The sequence below is a fragment of the Octodon degus genome, unplaced genomic scaffold (genome assembly GCF_000260255.1).
Source record: "Octodon degus isolate 3935 unplaced genomic scaffold, OctDeg1.0 scaffold00221, whole genome shotgun sequence".
NCBI classification, from domain to species: Eukaryota; Metazoa; Chordata; class Mammalia; order Rodentia; family Octodontidae; genus Octodon; species Octodon degus.
Genome location: NW_004524797.1, coordinates 2,982,313 through 3,002,809, shown reverse-complemented (window position 1 = coordinate 3,002,809; position 20,497 = coordinate 2,982,313). Strand labels below are relative to the sequence as shown.

General features: G+C 40.2%; 1 protein-coding gene and 1 long non-coding RNA gene across 3 annotated transcripts in view; one reads left to right on the top strand and one right to left on the bottom strand.

Moving 5' to 3' along the window:
* Positions 1 to 6,018: 6,018 nt before the first annotated feature.
* The window catches only part of LOC111813764, an 18,458-nt gene continuing 3,979 nt past the window's right edge, over positions 6,019 to 20,497 (top strand). The window contains exons 1-2 of the long non-coding RNA XR_002818938.1: positions 6,019 to 8,336; positions 12,807 to 12,817. This is a non-coding gene — a long non-coding RNA (uncharacterized LOC111813764). The remainder of the gene's footprint in view (positions 8,337 to 12,806; positions 12,818 to 20,497) is intronic.
* The window catches only part of Stx17 (syntaxin 17), a 110,678-nt gene continuing 99,136 nt past the window's right edge, over positions 8,956 to 20,497 (bottom strand). For both annotated transcript variants that reach the window (XM_004645226.3, XM_023705463.1), the window contains exons 7-8: positions 11,947 to 12,033; positions 8,956 to 11,217 (exon numbers count right to left, since the gene is read on the bottom strand). In XM_004645226.3, coding sequence (XP_004645283.1) covers positions 10,978 to 11,217; positions 11,947 to 12,033 — 327 coding nt within the window. In that variant the 3' untranslated portion in view covers positions 8,956 to 10,977. The remainder of the gene's footprint in view (positions 11,218 to 11,946; positions 12,034 to 20,497) is intronic.

The following is a 20,497-nucleotide window of genomic DNA, read 5'->3' as shown; positions in this document are numbered from 1 at the left end:
GGGGACAGACAGGTTCAAAATTGGCTTTCCTCTGGGTCTGGGTTGGTGCTATAGGCAAAGGGTCATTTTATACTTGGGTACAAATCAATCCCAGTTTGGGAAAGATTATTTTTAAGCTTAAAAGGTTGACTTGTGCCATTATATGTAATATATGTAACATCTTCCAATCCTTTTAAAATAAAATGAATATTTATAATGGATATTTAATAATTGTTATTTTTAAAAATACAATTCTTAGTTATGCATGGTTTATCCATAGTTTCCATAGTTTCATTCAGAATAATAAATGTTAAGGGGCATGTTAGAATATTGTATCAGACTATGATTAGAAAAATAGGACAGAGCTTTCTAGAATTTGGGCCTTAGTTCTGTTCTTTTGTTGCTATTAATAAATAACTTGAATGAAGTCAGAGGTGTTATCTTCAAGTCAGACCATGGACCAATCTGAGAGGGCTACGACAAAAACAGGTACTCAGAGCACTAGCACATAAGACCAGGTGCAGCACATGCAACTAACTGGAATGCATTTGTAATCCTATAATTGGGTTTGAAAAAAATAGGGCTGGGGAGACAGCTCAGGGGCCTAAGTGCCTGCCTGACAAGCACAAGGTCCTGAGTTCAATCCCTCGTACCAAAAAGAGAAAGAAAATAAATATATTGCTCAAATATTAGGTTTCAGAGAGCTGGACTAAGAGTAATTCCTATGCAGAAGACCCAAAGAAATACATGTTCAGTATGATCTAAGATGGTAAAGTGGTCATGTGCAAAGTGAGTAGACTAGAGGGTGCATTATCTAGTGTTCGCTTGAACACTACTGAGTGGCTCCGGTCCTGCCAGTTTCACTGTCTTCTCTAGACTGTGAACCATTGAGGACAGGACACTGAATCTGTAATACCTAGAGTTCCTGGACACTTAGTAAACATCATCCAGTGTTTACTGAGGGAATGAATGAAAAGGTGACCGTGGGTGATTTTTGTACCCCTGCAGGTGCTGTGCACTCTTTAGCGTTTGATGCTCAGTTTCATAAAAAGTCCTTAACAAACTCAAGTGTATCCCATGAAACAAGAGCTTAGGATAAGAGGTTTTTAAATGATGTGTTAAGACTGTTTTGCTTGGAGAGAAACTTGGGCCTGAGAGCAGTGTAGATGTTTGAAAGGCTGGCGGTTGGTGTGGATCTCAAGAGTGAACTATGGTTGGAGGAAGTAATGAGGAAGCAAAGGTTAGCCTTTCAGTCAAGGCAAGTTTTTGGTACTGTGTATGATGACGTATACAAGGATACATAAGGCACAATTTCCGCCTGAGAGTTGCTCATGCTTTTGTCAGGCACATGGATATGTAAACAGTGCCTAAGGGGGTTATAGGTGTAATGAGAGAGGAAAACAGGTTCATGTGGCTGGCATCACAAAGCACCGATTTCCAAAGATTCCTTTGAGTTTATTTTTATGCTGAGTTTTAAGAAAATGAATTGGTGTTCTTCAAGGGATCGTGGTGTATGGAATAATCTGAGCAAAGGTATGAAACAGCCAAGCGCATTAGAGAAAAAAATTTTTTTTTCTGAGACAGGGTTTTACTATGTAGTTCAGGCTGGCCTGGAACTCACTTTGTAGCCCAGAATGGCACTGAACTCAGCAATCCTGCTGCCTCAGCCTCCCGAAGGCTGGGATTACAGGTGTGCAACACTATAACTGGAGAAAATAAAATCTTGAAGATTAGTACTTTGGTGATTGGGAAGAAACGAGGAAGGTTAGAGAAAGAAATAGAGTGGCTAGATAGCTAAGCGAATTAAAGTGCCTACTTAGGAAGACAGGGACTGAGCATCCCAGTGTGCTGTGCTGGCCCTGCCCCTGGGGCACCATGAGATAGGGATTGAGACTGGGTGTGGTGATGCGTGTCTGTGATCCTCGCACTTGGGAGGCTGAAAACAGGAGGATCACTAGAGCTTGATTTACATAGTGAGACCCTGTAGACCCTGTACTAAATACATACAAAAAGAGAAGTGGAGCTGCTCACACAAGGCCGTGGATGCCAAACCTGAGGGCTTTGTACTGTAGGTTGTAGGTAGTAGAGCCATGTTAAAGGTTTTCCGCACTGAAGAATACTCCTATTTAAGTTTGAGAGAGAATAGTGTGGAAGCAGATCTCTGTTTAAGACTTCCCCGAGAGCACTCCAATGGAAGTTCTTTACCCAGTCACGCGCGGGCCTCAGGCTCCTCGCTGTAGCAGCAGGATGCAGGCTGGACTGCAGAGTGTAGTTGGTAGCAAAACCCAAGCAGGAGCTTCTCTGCCAGCTCCCTTTTCCAGTTCAAAAATTGTTCCCAGTCATGAGAGGAAAAGTAAAAACTTTCTTTAGATAACCTTATAAAAAGTTTTTAAAAGTCAAATCAACCCCGAAATAAAGACAGAAAATAAGGATCTGGAGTGCCTCAGAGACCTCTGATGAGGTCATGTTGTCAAGTGCCACATGTGAAAGAACGGGAAACTGGCACAATAAGGGCTATAAAGAAGATGATAAAATATAAAAGTGTTGGAAATAGTAAAGCTGTGAATGAGCTTTAATTTGTAGAAAATTCTAAAGTTGCCAAGAAAGTTGTTTTTTTTTTTGTAAACCTGAGTCAAGACAAAAAGAATGGATAAAGTAGTGTAATGAATTGACAATCAGAAAAAAACTGAATATTCATTTTTAACTTTTTAAAGAGATACAGTCTGGGCAAAATTAAATGAAATAAAATTGCCACATTATTTTAAGGCCTACATGTCTGTATGCAATGCATTAACTACTTCTGGGAATTTTTGCAAAACCATGAATATAAGGTGACAGAAGACTGGAAATGGGCAAATAATGTTCTGATTTTTCAAAATAATTAATGGCTTTTGCTATTTTTTGAAAATAAAACCTCATGAACCAAACTGAAACATTAGTATCTGTATTGAGGGGGGAAAAGATTTAAATAGGTGTGAAGAACAAAGTACCAGTTTTTAAAATCAGTATTTAAAGACCCTGAAAACAATAAGTTGTTTCAGGACTTAAGTTGTTTAATGCTGATATAACTGACTTATGTTTTCATTACAACAGGTTGAATAGGACCTCTGCTTAGTAACTGTTTTTTAGCTGTTTGAATTTTTGTATGTATTTCCAAGTAATAAAACTATATTTATAAAATATTTCTATATTTGAGACTTTTTACTAATCCACTATCATAAACAGTATTATTTTACTCTGAATCTAGACGATTAGAGTTACTTCCTATTCCAGTTTTATTTTTCATGTTATTTTGTTGTATGTAGAATGGGAAACTGAATTTGTGTGCTGGTGATTCAAATCCAGTCTTTCATTGAGAAGTTCCTCTCCAAAAACTTTGGAGAGAAGGCTGGCCTGCCCTGAGGCAGGGTTTGGAATCTGAAAGAGAAAGAAAGAGTGCAGTTTACAAAATGCTTCTTTAAAGTGTCCACTTTCTAGCCATGCTTAGTTAGCAGTTACTCCTACTCATCCTGCCTAATTGCCACCCACTATGGTCCCACAGCCTTTTATATATTTTTGGTAATTAATAGGTAATGAATGCAAAATTCATGTATCCCTTTTCCCTGTCCCCACATAAGTGAATATCAAGGCAAGCAGAAACTCCAACCTTGTCCTCCTAGCAACTTGGCACACTGAAAGTACTCAAGGAGTCTTTTTTGGGCCGGCCAAGTAGCTCAGTGGATTAAAGCACCTGCAAGCAAGCTCGGGATAGGGGTTCAATCCTCCTGCTGTGCCAGCCCCACCCCCACCCCCTGGGCATGCTGAGATGGTGATTGAGCCTGGGCGTGGTGGTGCACGCCTGTAATCCCAGCCCTTGGGAGGCTGTAAACACAGTCTGATCTAGTAGACCCTGAACACCCTGTAGACCCTTCCCTAAAACACAGGAAAAAAAAAAAAAAATCTTTTTTTTTCAAAGCCAAGGCCTGGTGAGATAGCTCAGTGGACTAAGCACCTGCTTAGGCAAGTGCAGGGGCCTGGGTTTGATCCCTGGCACCACATGCCACGCCAGCCAGCCCTGCCCCCAGGCGCACTAAGCTGGTGATGGGAGACCAGGTGTGGTGGCCTGTGCAGCCTGTAATCCTAGCACTGGGGAGGCTGGAGATAGGAAGATCACTAAAAGCCAAATTAAAAATAAATGAACAAAGGAAATAGAGGAAAAGAAATTATCAACATAACTGGAATGGACTCTGCTGGCTGATCCGAAAATTTTGGTTATCTAGTAATTTTGTCATTTGTAGACATTTAGGTGAATCCATTCACCTTCAGTCCTGTTCCATAAGTTGGCTTTGGGATCCTAAGAATTTTGCTCAGCGTGCAGTCTTACATGTACATCAAGTTAGAGACTTGTAACTCAACTCTTTTAAGTTCTGACTTTAATTTGAAAAATATTGTCACCTCCAAATTGTGACATTTTTAAATTCATGATTCACAAGTCCTAAAGACATTTTCCAGATTTATTCTCTTGCATCTTTCATTCCTGTTAATATATAAAAGGTACTAAGCAAAGATTTTCTGTTTTGGAAAGCAAGTACATGTTTAAAACATCCCCCAAAAGAGGGCAGAACTTGCCCTCATCATTTATCATCTGAGAATCACTGAGGGGTGTAGCTTTTTTCCTTCCCGTCACTATTTCATGCCAAGAAATAATGCAAGAAGCAGATGGTATGATCTCTAGTCTAAAAGAAGCTTACAATCTAGTTGGAGATTATCCCATCACCAAAGCAGGAATTTTACCTCTGCACAGTTAAACCTCCGGTAAAATGGAAGACACTGAATTGCAGTGGTCAATGTGCATGTCGAGATGAAAAGCTACTGTAAAGATCTTGGACACAAGGATAAATTCCATGACTTTTCCCAATGGGTTTCCAATGCAGAATTGTAGGCAGCTGAGTTAGATAGAAATTTAGGCAGTCAGACAAGGCTAGGCCCTCAAGGAGACAGAGGAAGACAAGATACCTTGCATTTGTGAGACAGACCCTCCCACTGAGGGCCAAACCTCTAGACAAAAGATCAAACAAATGCTTACCTCCCTAAAGAGGAGGGATTGATAATCACCTAGAGGAAGCCTAACCCAGCCCCCTACAGGCTAAGCCCTCTGTATTCCTGCCCGCTTACTGACTCACTTCCCCATTTGGCCCTGGATTTAATCAGTTTTACCTGAGCAATTGGCTTGTAGTCCCATTGGTTGATCATAGTTTTGTCCCACCTCATGTGTGAGTTCCCATGTTTTCCACCTTAGACCCTCCTCACCTCATGGTTTTGCTCTATAAAAGTCCCTGAAAAAGACAGATTCCTGGGCCAGCCACTAGCTCTGGTCCCCTCTGTCCTTGCCTCAGACAGAAGCTTTCTTTCCCTCAATAAATATTCTGCTCTTAACCTCCATTGTTCTAAAATTCATTCTTCGGTTTTAGAGAACATGAACTCATCCCAGGCATCTTTCAGGGAGTTTCATTCCTTTATTCCAGAATGACTAGCAGAAAGTGGGTGTTCAGTATTTAATAGGAACTCATGGGGAGGCAAGAAAAGGTGAATCATTTCCTACAGGTGGAAAAGGAGGGCAGATAGGCCAAGAATCCCAATATATGTGAGGTTTATTACTTTCCAGGCAGCAAAAGAAAAATAAGGATTTTTAACAGTCTTATATGACACAAGCAAAGCATCAATTCCTGTAAACAAAGAATTACTAAATCTTAAATAAATGCCCTAGTCTTTTATTTCCTTCTAACCAGCTTCATCTTCAGTTTTTTTGTTTTGTTTTGTTTTGTTTTTGTTTGTTTGTTTGATTTTTTTTTTCCTGAATCAGGGATTGAACTCAGGATGTTGCGCCCAGGCAAGTGCTCATTCTACTGAGCCATCTACCCAGCCCCTCCAGCTTTTAATTCCTTGGTTTTCACCATGAAGTATCTCTGCCACCGGAGGCCCAAAACCCTTCTCCAACCAGGTGTATTCCTCTTAGGCTACTACTTAAAAAAACCACATGTCCTACAAGCTCCCCCTTGTTCTCTAAGCAGGCAATCCTTTCATTCTTTATGACCTTATATTACTTTGTTCATTCTTCTTTTAGGGTATTTAGTGTATTTTGCTCTAATTCCCTTGCTTTAGGTAACTGAAAGGCTTACTAGAATATTCATCCCACAGGTCTATGATGGGCTAGCACACAACATATAACAGAAATTCAGTTAAATGTTTGTTGAATCAATTTTATTGCATGTTTCCGTATTCAAGCACCATGGAGCAACATAATGACAAATGAATCCTCACCACTGGGCCTTGTGTGGAACTGTGGCAACACCAAAGCTTCAACAATACAATGGAATGTATTTGTAGGGGATTTAATTTACGAAACCTACATTAACATCTTAGTCATGAGTCTTAAAACAAGGATACCTGCAAAGAATATGAAAAAGAATACTACTGAGTGTCTTTGCTTACTAGCAAAGTTACTCACAGAAGCTGGACAATGGTCCACGTAAGGACGGAGTATTTATATTGCTGAAGAAGAGCCCTCAGGCTTAGCTCGCAGGTGCATAGGTGACAGGATTGGCATTTTTTTGAAGGTTAAGAAATTGAATGCAATTTCCTCTAGGGAAAGGATTTCTTTCCTGTTTGAATGTTGAAGTTGGGCTGAAAAGACCACAAGCCTCACCAGGCAACTTGACACGTCATAACAAAACCAGGTTATTTTGAGGAGATTTTTTTCTCCGAGACCATTATGATGGCTATAATTCTAGCTCTTGTGCAAATGCTTAAGATCTGGAGCAAATCATCTGCTCCTGAAAGCTTCTGCATTTTTATTTCGTTTTGTTACTATTGCACAAATACATTGTTTGCTACAATGAACTAATTTCTTTGATGCTAGCCAAAGGTACTTTTACCATTGTTTGTTTGTAATAACCAAGATTTCCTCTGTGAAGGGTGTGAAATTAATAAATACCAATAGTGAGAACCATTTGCTAGAAATTTAGTGTTCATAAAAAACAAACAGAAAGCAAATGTTGTGTATTTACATAGGCCAGAGCGATAGCGCCCATCTGACTCCTGAAAACACATCCAGCATTCATAAGCATCCAAGAGCCACAGTCACACTCTCCTTCATTATGAGAATGTCCCATGTCACAGCAGAACCTATTCCCAGGCTTTTCTTCATCCGTTCTCCCAGAGGTGGTCTGTGACACCACTGAAATGCTTTGTGCTTTCAAAGTGAACACAAACATGGTTTAGTTTCTGTACTTTCACAGGAGGAAAATGCTGTATGCTGCATATTTATATTACAAGCTTCTTCAACTTGCTGCGAACAGTATTACCAGCATTTAGTCACTCTCCGGTGCAAACAGCTGACAGCACGTAAGGGGAGGTAGGCAGGGTTCTGGACTTAGGGTTCTCCGTTGGCAGCCTGTTTCAGTGTAAACTCAGTCTGCCCTTCGCTCCGGAAGTGCAGGCTTCCTCTAGGCAGTGCCAGCATGCCATTCCTGGGCCTCCTTAGGTCCTGGCTCCTGGGTGTCGGGGTGGGAGAACTAAGCCGTCAGAAATAAAGAGATCTGAGAGGAGCAGTCAGAGGACAAGGGAAGATGGTCTAACTAAAACACAGATGGCTCTTACGTGGTTTGCAAACGATTTTGGAGTTAATTACAAAAGAAAAGTTTTAAAGATGGTCTAAGTAATACTACAGTCACCATATGGTTTCCCAAAAGGGTATCATTTTAAAAAATAATCATTTTGATTCTGTGAGTTATGATATACTTGCTTTAAAAACCATTACAAGTTCATTAGATAGTATAAAAAGCACTGTTTAAACAATGGTTATAATCTATAGATAAAATAATTTGTGGGTCGGGTGCGATGAATAACACCTTAATTTTACAGTGTAAGATCAAATCCAACACTACACGCTTCTGTAACAGCCACAATTAAAAGCTGCTGGCACCTGGTGAGGAATCGGATGGAGAGGCCGAAAGCAAAGTTAAAAGCTGGCCTTAGAGTACCTACGTGGAGTCTGGGGAGGAGAGCAGAGGCCTCACCTTAGTCCTCTAGGGAGAGGCGGCATAGGATGCAATCCAGCAGCTGTAGTTCAACAAACCAGTTTCATGCTGGCTTCTCCCCTTTGTAACTGAGTAACCAACCACCTCTGCAACTATTTGATTCTTAAGTCAGTTGCCCTAACTGGCAGTGTATTCACCAATCCAAATTTTTTTCTCACTTATTGCAGTAAAACTAAGAAATGAGTCATAAAGATAAATTTAATCTGACATGATAGGGCATTAAATTCAGCTTTCAGATTGGTTTCCATGTCATACTTATTTATGTATAAGCACTTTATAGTTGATTAAACGCTTTAGGAATTTCTAATTTTCCCATTAGGGGATATCAGATACGATTTATAAGTAACTTTATAAAACATTTTTAAAGGACTGTAGATTGCTGAAGCATGAAGACTGCTAGCAGAATATTTCAATCCTAATGAGCAGCAGTTCAAGAATGTGTAGATACAACTGGGTTCCCACGTAGCTCAGTAAAAGTGAGCAATCCCAGAACAGAATGTGTGCTTCAAATACAGGGCTAGGCTTCCTCTCTCCCTCAGATCCTCATAATCCTTAGTGTGTTTCTAAGATGTCAAAAGTTTGACCAATTTGAGGTTGGCAGAGTGGAGTATTATGCAGCAATGAAGAGGGGCAGAGTACTGGAAACTACAAAATTGACAACTGAATCTTGAGGTAACTGTATCTTAAGCTTATAATTTCAGTCAACTACATTAAATGAGCTATATCGGAATCATCCCTGCAACTGAGGTATAAGGAGTAAACATATTTTCTTTTTTGTTTTGGCAGAACCAGGCATTGAATTTAGGCCCTTGTGCTTGCCAGGAAAACATTTATTCCACTGAGCCATTTTCCTGGCCCACCTTTCTCTCTCTTTCTTTCTTTCTTTCTTTTTTTTTTGTACCAGGGACCAAACTCAGGACCTTGTGCTTGCCAGAAAGGCCCTTATCTGCTGAGCTGTATCTCCAGCCCTGGAAGTCTTGTTTTAAACACCTGTGTGAGTTCTGATTTTCATTTGGGTTTGAACAGCTTGGAAGAAGGACAGCAAGGGCCAAAGAATAGGAAGCGTGGATAGCAAGCTGGGCATGGCAGCTGCACCTGCAATTCCAGCACTCTGGGAAGCTGAAACAGAAAGATCACAAGTTGGAGCTCAGCCCTGGCAACTCAGTGATCCAGCAAGACCCTGTCTCAAAATGTAAACCAGTGACTGGGGATGTAGCTCACTGGGAAGACTCTGGGTTCAATCCCAAGAATGGAAAAAAAGTAATTATCCCAACCTTGTTGTCCATTGTCACATATGGGATCAGAATCTGACCCTTACTCAGTTTTTTTCTTTTGTACTTAAGATGTAAGTAAGCAAATAATAGTTGCTACTTGTCAATTATTTAAGAGCAGTGCTACATGGTGCTGTCTCATTCAGAATTCATTGATGAAACTCAAAAATTGGAAAGCGATCTCTTTAGACACAGAAATGACAGGTAGCAAAGTTACTTAAAGTAACCTCAGCAAGAGAGAAGCTACATGATAAACCACCGAGCTCCTGGTAAGCAACTGCCTGCTCCCACTCCTGACCTCAGGAAAAAAAAAAAAAAGTAAGGCAAAAAAGCAGTTCCCTCCTTACTCTGAGTTAGGGGTATGGTGAGGCTGCCTCTAATCCTTGTTTTTAAAGTGTAAACCCTTTTTCTACTTGAAACAGACATGGAGTTGGGCTGTACCATGCTTGATGTCAATGTCAAGTGTTGGTATTAGCACTGCAAATTCCTTATTGGGACCGAGTCTTGGGACCAGGCTTTGTCACCCCTAAAGCATTGGGAAAAAGTTAAGCATAAATGGCATTTTTGGGAAGAAACAGGAAATGTGGAAAGTATAGGAGAGACAGAAGCCTGAGGAGTGGCTAGTTGTAATGGCAGTGAGGTAGAAAGTTAGTTCCTTGTTCCCCAAAAGGCAGGTTGAACAGGATACAGAAGAAGCCCCTTGTGTAGTGGGTCAGTCCATCAGCTCCTCAAAACCAGGAAGTACCCCAGAATATGGTTTCATAATTTTTGGGCCTCCTCATTTTTAGCCCAAACTAACAATTTTGGAGACTGGAAGTTTTCCTCATTTCCTTTTTAAACTTAAAGGTCACAGGAAAGGGTAGAGATGGGAAGGCAGATGATGAGAAAAGTGCTCATTACACAGCAGTAGCATTCACCCCACAAACTGAAAAGCTTTGCAAAGTCACAAAGGAGAGAAAAAAAGGGCACTGGATGGTTGAGGTGGTAGGAGTCAGTCTGGCACAGTGAGCCTGGTGACTGGCTCAGTATGTCTTCCACCACTTGGTATTCAGGGCTCTTTACTTAAAGAGAGCAGAAGAAGAGTTCTGGAAAGAAGCCAGTGTCACAAATGACATCTGAAAGAGAAACTGGGCCTCTTTCCATTTTCTTATACTATTACTTTCCCTCACCTAAAAATAATGTAAGCTGGCTCACACTACAGTTGGGTTCACCCCCTAGATTCCATGTTGGAGGTCACCTGTACCCCTAGTTGTGTGGAGTTCCCTATCTGATAGAATACCTTCTGACCTCCCATTCTTTTAACACTAATATGTCTGAGAAATACTTAGTCCAAAGGTCTCCAATTCAAGGATATATAGTCCTAAACCAAGTTTTAAATTCAATTTTCACATTTGCAGGCAGAAAATCTGCTCCTTGACAATCTTTAAATTTGGCCTCAGGACATTACACACCCTTAGCTCCTCCATCCCTAGAATCTCCATCAACACCCAGCAAAAGAAGACACATCTACTCTCAAGGTTCAGTCGCATTCGGGCATCCGGAGCCACTGTCCTGACACGTAGTGTTCCAAAAGCCAACTGAGTGTCCAACAGCAGCAAGGTGCTTGTTAGGATGAACACGCTGGTGCCAGAAATACCAAAGTCTGGTTTTTAACTGCATTTTTTGTCAGTTTGGCTGTGAAGATCTGGACAGCTGGAAGTGAGCTTCTCCATCATTTTCTGTTTCCTTCTTTGTATCAATTTTCCACCTGTGAAGCCTAACACCCCACCACCAAGTGCAGCTGCAATTCCTGCCACTTTGAAGCCTGCAAGGAGGCCAATCGGACCCCCCACCATTCCTCCGATGAGTGCACCTGCCACAGGCAGAGCTGCCAGCTTGTATTTTGCAGCCTGTAGGAGGAAAAAAAATTCAATTTAGAAATTGAGTTGAGAATATCTGCCTGTGGTGATGTGCATTTTCCTCTCATTACTCCTGGCAATGCCTCTTTAACTCTTGGTGCATAATTAACCTTACAGACTGTACTTGGGGGTGGGGGACTATTCCACAGGTACCATGATTGCTCCAGATCTCAGAATTTAGGAGAAATGAACTATAGAGGGGTGGCTACAAATCGATTTTACTTGCCAAATAATCAATTCGCTTACTATCTCCTTGGCTTACCCAAGCAGTCTCAGCAGCCACAGATTCTGATTCCACCAGAGCACAGAAGCTGCAGAGATTATTCCACGCTCTGCACTTGGGGACACAGCGCACACTGGATGGAACGGGACGGCTCCTCTCCACGCGGCTGTCACGTTTGTCCACATTTGCCCTGACTAGACTCCTGTACCCCTCTTTCACTCCTCTCCGTGGATCTCTTCACATACCCCCTGGTTATATCAAATGCTTTACAGTAAGCCTACAGTTTATTCTTTGAGAAAAAATTCTCTCATGACAGAATGAATTTTAAAGTACAGTATTACAACCATTGATTTCTTGCACTACCTATGTGTCGTTTCTTCCTGATTTCCTTAATTGCCAGTTCCCTCAACACTGAAGAGAGCAGATCAATTGGGTTAATACTAGAGATTCCTGGGAGCCTGAGTACCATCGATTTGTCAGCAGGAGCAGAATCTTACCTTCCCCAAGTTTTTGGTTCCCTCTTCAACATTCACAGCAGCAGTGTTGACATGGTCTGCAATGCTGTCAATCTTCTCCTGCTGAGACTAGATGCAAAGGAATTATGAGTGAGCACTCCTGCTGGGTGGCAGCAGGAAGCCAACACACACTATTTTAATTCCTGTAATCAGGGCCCAGGGGACTGCAGCCTTGCAGTCTTAATAGCGGTTCATTAATAGCATCTGATAAACCACATCGAAAGTACAAATTCACTTTCATAAAAAAAGGGCTTAATTATTAGGTAATAAAAGGGTGGCACCTTTACAGCAAAAATCCTCTCACACTGAAATTCATTCAAACATACAAACATATTATTCTCCAAAGGAATGTACTTTACGGGAGAAAAAAAAAAAAAACCTAAATAAGCATTTACATGTCATGTTGGATTTGATGGAAAATAACAAAAACAAAATCAACCTCCTCCAAACCTCCCTAACTCATATTCTTAGAAGGTTCTATTTAAAGAGGTATATTTACCTCAAAAGTAAAATGTCCTTGATCCAATAAGCATTAATCATTGTGTTTTAGGAATAAGATTATTATAATATGGTTTGATCGACCATGAAATCTCTCACTTGTGATATACACCAGGGAGCAGCAAATGAATTCACTGCTTCGAATTTTACTCCTACTATACACATTCTGAAGTCACAGCAAGTTAAAATATTTCAGATCAAATATATTAATAAAGCACAACATGTAAAATAGCAACACCTGTGCCGACACAACAGCAATTGTGACTCATGGAACCTGTGGGTGGGAGGAAGGCTAAGGAAAGGAGCGCAGTTTTTCCCTCTGACCACGGAAACCTCACCGCAAGGTTTCTGGAGAGTGGTTACTAAGGCTCTGCTAAAGCTCCTGCTGTCTCAAGAACACATGCCTTGCCACAGGGACACATTTCTGTCTTAACACCCACCTTATTTAGAACTTATATACAATAATATATATGCATTTAAATGGTGTAATGGTGAGTTCTGACATATATATAAACCCAGTAACCTCCATCACAATTGGTGTATTATTTTGTTTTAATTTGTAGAAAAAAAGAATCTCCTTTCATTCCAGATAAACGCCACCTTCTACAATGTGTGAAGTAATTCAACTTGCATCCTAAAGTACCTGATTGCCCTTATATAATTGACCTATTCACTTATACTTAGGCAGACATAACACTCTTCTAATTCCAACCAACATGTGAGTACTACATGAAACTCATGCAACACAAGTCATTTCTCCCCCCATGGTTTCTTCCTATTACCATTATTGATCCTCCGTGCCCTCTCAGCATGTGCCTCTCAAGTGTCTGGCCTTTTGTGGGATCCCTTTGTTGCATGATTCTCCACCACTATCTTGACACCTTGAATAGACTCTCTTAAAGTCCTTTCTCGGTTTTCTTTCAAATGTCTCTCTCAGAGCCACATCTAACAATTGTTCTCAGATCTAAGTGGGCACCAGAATCACCTGCAGGGCTTCTTATACCAGAGACTGCTAGACCCCACCTCAAAACTTCTGATTCAGGAGTCTGAGGATTAGTGCTTCTAGTATGTTCCCCAGTAATGCAAACTAGTTAATTATCGTGTCTTAAAAATCACTATTATATACAATAGGATTGAGGGACAACCTCTGGTCAGAGAGCCTATGTTTAAGCCCCAGGACTGCCACTATGTGCCCTGGGACAAAGCACTCAGATCTCTTGATGTCCTTACTCTCATCTGTCAACTGAGGATCATGAAATGCATACTTCACAGAATTGAAAGGAGAATAAAATGGGATACCTGCAAAGAATGAGGAAGGAAATGGAAAACTCATCCTGATCCTCCCAAGAATGTGTTAACTCTCATGTTTCTATCTAAAAATATATTGAATGTTTTTCTAAGGTGCTTGAAAATTCTATGACACTCAAACTTTAAGTCTCTCTCGAATTTCACTCATTGAATTTTAATTTACTCAAAAAATTTTTGTCAGTTTTTTCTGACTCATAGAAGCAAAAGTGACAGCACTTATAGAACCCAACTTGTCTAGATTTTTCACAACCTACCATTGTTTCTGTTAGGGACACCCCAAAATGTTACAGTTCTATGTTAGCAGATAAATCACAGGAGTAAAATTTTATCACTATTGTCATATCTCAGTGGGTTAATGGTACAGGAAAAATAGTCTTTATGCCTCCTCTCGTTCAGCCCAACATAATTCCAGCCAGAGGGCAGTCTGGCTGTTGCTATTTACATACAGTATATATACTCTCAGAACCTCAAGAAAACATTTTCTAATGCTTATTGTTAAAAAGTTTGAATACTAAAACATAAGGCTTATAAAATGAAATTTTAAATAATTTAAATTTAATTGTCATAAAGTACTTGGAATAATCAGAGACAGGACTACAAAAATAAAACAATCCTGGGATCATTGATTATTTTAACTAAAGCAGCCTCCATCACTGTAATTATTAGCACTCGATGACACCCATCTTAGCCTGTGGCAGGCCCAACATCTGGAAGTACTCACTCACTGACATCAGGATGCTTGCTTAAATACAGGGGAGGGCAGAAAGCCACTATGCTGGGATCAACAGTCGTCCCTCAATTGGACAGATCCACCTTTCTCTTATTATGTTTTGTCTGAATCCTCAAACTGCCCACTTCTTCAAATTCTGCTTCATGAATAAGACTCAGCGACACCCACAGTGACTACACCTAAGCATCAAACTGGTACTAAAGAGCTGTCAATTTAGCTTGGCATTTAGCACAAGGCCAAAGTAAACTCCATTCAGAGCTGAAATTGACCACCACTTGTCCCGTGTCCTTGGCTCTCTATGCCAGGCCAAAGCATTACATATATAACCCTACCCCAGCCTATGAAGTCAAGTTCCAAGCAACAGTGGTGGCTCTGAAGTACCTACCGAATTTCTCTCACTTCTCATTTGCTTGTTTGTCTTCATCAGCCTAGGCCTCTCACATCCGACAACCTTAACAGCCATTTCCCCTGTTTGGCTTTTTATTCTTTGATAATTATAAGGATTTCTTTTTTAAAGTGTTTTTTTTTTTTTTACCAGGGATTGAACTCAGGTCCTTGCGCTTGCCAGGCAAGCGCTCATTCTATTGAGCCATCTCCCCGCCCCGACCCCTTTTTTTGGGTATTTTCAACATCCCCTTAACAATAAACTTTGCCACTTCTGAGGGACACTGCTTTTTTCTCCCCTCAAAGTAATGTATAAATTCCCTTTTAAAGGGGAAAAATTCTCAAGATTCAAAGAATATGTCTATGGATTTTCTTTTTTCTGTATTTTAGGGAAGGGTCTAGAGGGTGTTCAGGGTCTCACTACTACATTGGACTTGTAGTGATTCTCCTGTTTACAGCCTACCAAGTACTGGGATTACAGGTGTGTACCACCACACCCAGTCTCAATAGAGTCTCAGCATGCCCCGGGGGCGGGGCTGGTACAGCAGGCCTGAGGATCAATCCCCAGCCCCTGAGTCTGCTTGCAGGTACTTTAATCCACTGAGCTATTTAGCAGGCCCTCTGGATTTTCCTTTAAAGAACACTGAATTAGATCCTCCACTGGCCTGCAAATAACTGAACCTTGATAAGCAATTATAGGAGTACCCATGATTCTGAAGAAATGCAATTCATCAAGTTAGTATTTACCAAAGAGAATGCAATTTGGATATGAATTCAAAATTAAGAAGGAATCATTTCTTTACAAATGCTTGTTGTGGGCACTTGTAGACCCAGTATCCTTTATGTCAAATAATACATTCAACAAATTCAACCCTGAGTCCATTTGCATCCATCATAATGCTCTTCTGTGGAGAGTTAATTATGTAATTTTATCAGATGCTTATAAAGCTAGGGGATTCTTTAGGGAGATAATGCCAAAACTGTAAGTATTTGTTCCCTAAATTCCAGTTTTAATCACATGCAACCATATATACGGAAAAGTCCAGAAACAAGCCTATAAACTCTATATACAGGCAGGGCACTAGATTATACTGGCCTAAAATAGGAAATAAATAGAGAAGCAGAATACTGACATCAGGGGATTTAGCAGTGGGACTCACAGAGCTCAACACAACAATGTGTGCAGGTAATGCTGGTGACCAGAGCAGAGCTTTATGTAAGCCAGGGAGAGAAAGAGGGAAAGAGGGAAGGGGCAGGTGCAGGCTGCAGTCAGTGGAAGGGAAGAAGATGAGCAGCCAAAGGCAGCATCCTAGTTAGTGCTCTCCTTGCTTTACACAGAGCTCACTGCTATCAAATACCCTTCTGAAAGTCAAATAGGTGATAATGGAGGACTAGGATCAACTCTACTGCAGCCCAGCTGTTTTTACATATCCAGAATAAAATTGGATCTCAAAAGCCACAGAGTTTACACAATAGAGTATTACTCAACTATAAAGAATGATAAACTCGAAGCCTTTATATTTAAGTGGATGCCACTTGAAGATATATTCATTTTTGAAGATATATTCATAAGTGAAATAAACCAGACCCACATGTGTAAATATCATATAGTCTCCCTAGTGTAAGAACTCAAAAGAAGAAATAAAAATTGAAAGGTATAACACAATTAAATGAAAAGTGAGAACTTAAGGATTAAACGATAAAGGGAGGGCAAGGAGAAAAGCTAGGAAACATGGCAGGGGCAAAACAATACATTCATATGCACAAGATGGTTAAGGCAATGATCCTGAGAATCTCCATCAGGTTTTTGAAACTAGCAGTTAATTGGTAGGATTCTCACCCTGACTAACTATATATGCTAATACTTGTGAACTGAGCAACTGCACTGAGGATAGCAATGTGTAATACTACGGCCATGCTTGGAATGACTGTCATTCTGGTCTTCTAAATGTGTACTGCTTCTAATGTCATGTCAATTACTGCTATACTCTCTCTCTAGTAAAGGTCTGTTTTTTAAAAAAAAGTAATAAATGAAAACAAGACACAAGAAAAAATGTCATAGGACTATCCTGCTACAATGTTGTACATGGTTGGTTAGATTTCTACATTTCTGTGTAAAAATTTGTAATTGTTTATTTCTATTTTTTTACTATTTTTTCCTCATTCCATATGGATTTAAAGTTTAGCATATCAACAATTGATGGAAAATACCTGTTCCATGTTATGTCTAAGGTGTTTGATATTCAGACAGATACTGATGCTAAGCTCAACAGCCTATGTTTTCAGGTAGTAATATCATTAAGCTTGTTTTCTGGAGAGTTAACAACTTAAGTTTGCAGACAAAAAATTAGAGAAAAAGAAGGGCTGCAAGGATAGCCAACATTGTGGCCCTACCCTTTCAAGGTCAGTGAGGACTCAGGCAACTAATGTCCTTGACACCACATGCTGCACCAGCCCTGCTGTCCAGGGTGGGCTGGATGGGCCAGAGTCCAGGCATGCTGGTGCAAACCTGTAATCGCAGCGCCAGGAAGGCTAAAAACAGGAGGATCACCATGAGTCTGAGCTGCATAGTAAGGCTCTATAACAACCAAATACTTAAAAAAAAAAAAAAAAAATTGAGACAAAAGGCTACAGACAAATGGAATAGGGTGTCTGGTAAATATTAATTTGTTAACATTTACTGGGGCATACCTTGGTTTCTCAATGGCTTTTTAAGTCCTTTTTATTGTGTTAGAGTACTCATAAATTTATCACTTTAGCCATTTCTAAGTGTACAGTTTAGTGGCATCAAGGTTGGTAATGCTGTGCAACCATTACCACTGTCTGGCAGGTGATCTATCCTTCTAAAGAAGGTGCCTGGTGAAAAGCCTCCAGCGCACAGCTAACTTGCCTAAATACTACCCTGTCCATGTGATGATAGTAAGTGGATGCCGTCACTGTGGTTATGTTCCCAGGTCACTCTCTGCCTAACTGGAGCTTCTGTGCATCCTTGGCCATGTGCTCATGAGGAGTCTGTCACCCTGGGAATAATCATCAAGGGTTCTCCTTTGAGCTTTCTCTAATAGCATGCTGCTTCATGTCCCTGCAGAGATCATTATAAATACAACATTTATATAGAATTATGGCTATAGCCAGTCTTCTTGTATGAGTACTCCTTAGAATGGAAGTCAGAGCTGCTTACATAACATGACTAAACATGTAGTTGTTAAATGGCCTCAAACTTTAATTTTCCTTTCATATGACTACCCTATGGGAAGGGAAACATATTTGTCTTGAGTGAGAAGAACTTTGTACATAGTTTTTAAAATCAACTTTATTGAGGTATAATTTACATACATTAAAATATATTTTAAATGTACATTTTGGAAAATATATATATTTGTGTAACCGTACAGGTACAGATTTTACAAACTGTTTGATTCAGGGACTATTGGTTACAATAACTGAATAAATCCTGACTCAAGAAACACATATTTTGGGATTCTTGATGTATCATTTCTCGCTATATGCAAATATATTAATAGGTGAGTAACATAGCCTAATCAAAAGACTTCCAGTATTTTGCTACTCCTGATGTGGGGCATCAGAAATCAAACAATTTACTGTATCCAATTTTAGTCATTACATTTCAAGAAAATAGCCACAAACCAGAAGGGACCTGTACTGAAAAGCCTAGAAATCCTGTTTTTAAAAACACAAAAGAATTAAGCATTCTTAAGAAATGAAAATCTGGTGTAATCAAGTAGGGTGAAGAAGAATGGTATTAGTCTCAAAATTCTGAAAAGCTTTTATACAGAAAAATGATGAACTTCTTCTGTATATGGTCCTAGAGGGCAACAGTACTACCAAAGAGAAGTTATTATGAGACAGACTTCACATAAGGAAAAACTTCTAAAACTTAAAGAGTCTCCAAATGAAATATGAAATAGTTAAAGTATTAATTCTCTGCTTTGAACTCATTCAAAAGCAAAAAAATTATTTATTTTATAAGTTGTGCCAAGAACAGATGGATTAGGTTAGGTGGCCTCTACAACCATTTCCCATTCTAATTCTGAGACTGCGATTTAGGAACTTCTAACTTAAAGCCAAAGTTCACAAAATACTGATAGAAAATCTAGTCTATCTTTCCCACTAAATCTACTATATATACTGTATGATTCCTAATGTATGGTAAGAGGCTCACTGGTACCTGATTATGTGGAATAAAGCCATAATGTTCCTTATCTTTTACTCTATCTTCCTCAGAGTTCTGCTAAGTTTACTCAAGAAATGCTTTCCAGCTTCCCTTTACCTTTACACCATGTCACTGCTTCCGGTTAAACTCCTGCAGCTAACTCCTCACCAGTCATCCTAAGCATGACTTCCTCCTCTCCCACCATTATTTATACAACAAAAGTGTAAAAAGATCAAAAGAGGTCTTTTTAAAGGACAGTCTAGATTACATGACTTTAACTTGTTTAAACATCTACATTAGCTCCTCAATGCCTATAAAGGAAAGCTCAGATTCCTTAGCATGGCATTCAGTACCATCACAATCTGGCTCTCAGCCTCTTTGCTTTGCTCACCATAGTAGCTGGTGCTTTGGTTGTACACAATACACCCTCTAGGCGCCATACTTCTCTATGGCACATCCTTGTTCAGCTGTCTTGAAATGTACTACCTTCTTCCCACTGTGAACTATGTGTGCATTTTCAAGGCTCCCAAAACCTCCTGTTAGGCCCAACATGCTTCTGATCTGGAAGGGTCAGGGAAGTGTGTTCGGACAATGGCCAGACATTTAAGATCTGTAACCCAGGTAGGGTTTGCTGGCCGACTTTATTATTAAACTTTGTTTTTTCCCCAGTTTTCAGTCTGACATGGAAATAATCTCCCCATTTCATATGGAGGCCCCAGCGAGATTTCCATGGCTAGATTCTAATGTTGAGAGGACTCCCTGGACTGAAAGCCACTTCTGGGTGGTTTTAGTGCCATAGCTGAGTTCAGCTAGCTGCCCGTGAATGGCTGAGGGCTGCATACCATGGTCGAGAAAGGAACAGAGTCACACTCCCCTACAGGGTAAGACCTAATTCGCTTTCTCTTTCATTTTCTTTATTCTTAGAGAGACTGGCTTTTGTTTAGCAGGGCTCTAGCTCCCAGATGTGGGTAGTTGGTTTCTCTCAGGCAAACAGCCTTGAGAGGTTTGCTAACTCCCCTAGATGAGAGTACTGGGAGATTTGTTATTTCTCTCAGGCAGACAGCCTCAAGAGTTTTGTGTTCTCTCACAGACTTTTGTCTGGTTGTCTTTGCAGTGAGAGGATGCTCTGCATTTGTTTTGATCAATTCTCCTAGATGAGAGTTCCTGGGAGGTTGGTCGGCTGTTGGTTCTCTCAGGCAAAAGAGAAGTGAGGGGTTGGTGCTTTCTCTCAGATGACAGTCTGTAGGAGGTCAGTTGTTTCTGCAGTCAGAGGACACTTTGCATTTGTTTTGATTTAAACCAGTTTAAAGTTTAAATTGGTAAAGGAAAGCTCTGAGAGGACCAAATTTCTTTCCAGGATATTGCTATTTGCCTGAATTGTTTGTTTTGTGTTTCCCCCATGGGCCTGTGTTCTCTTTTTTTTTTTTTTTTTTTTTTTT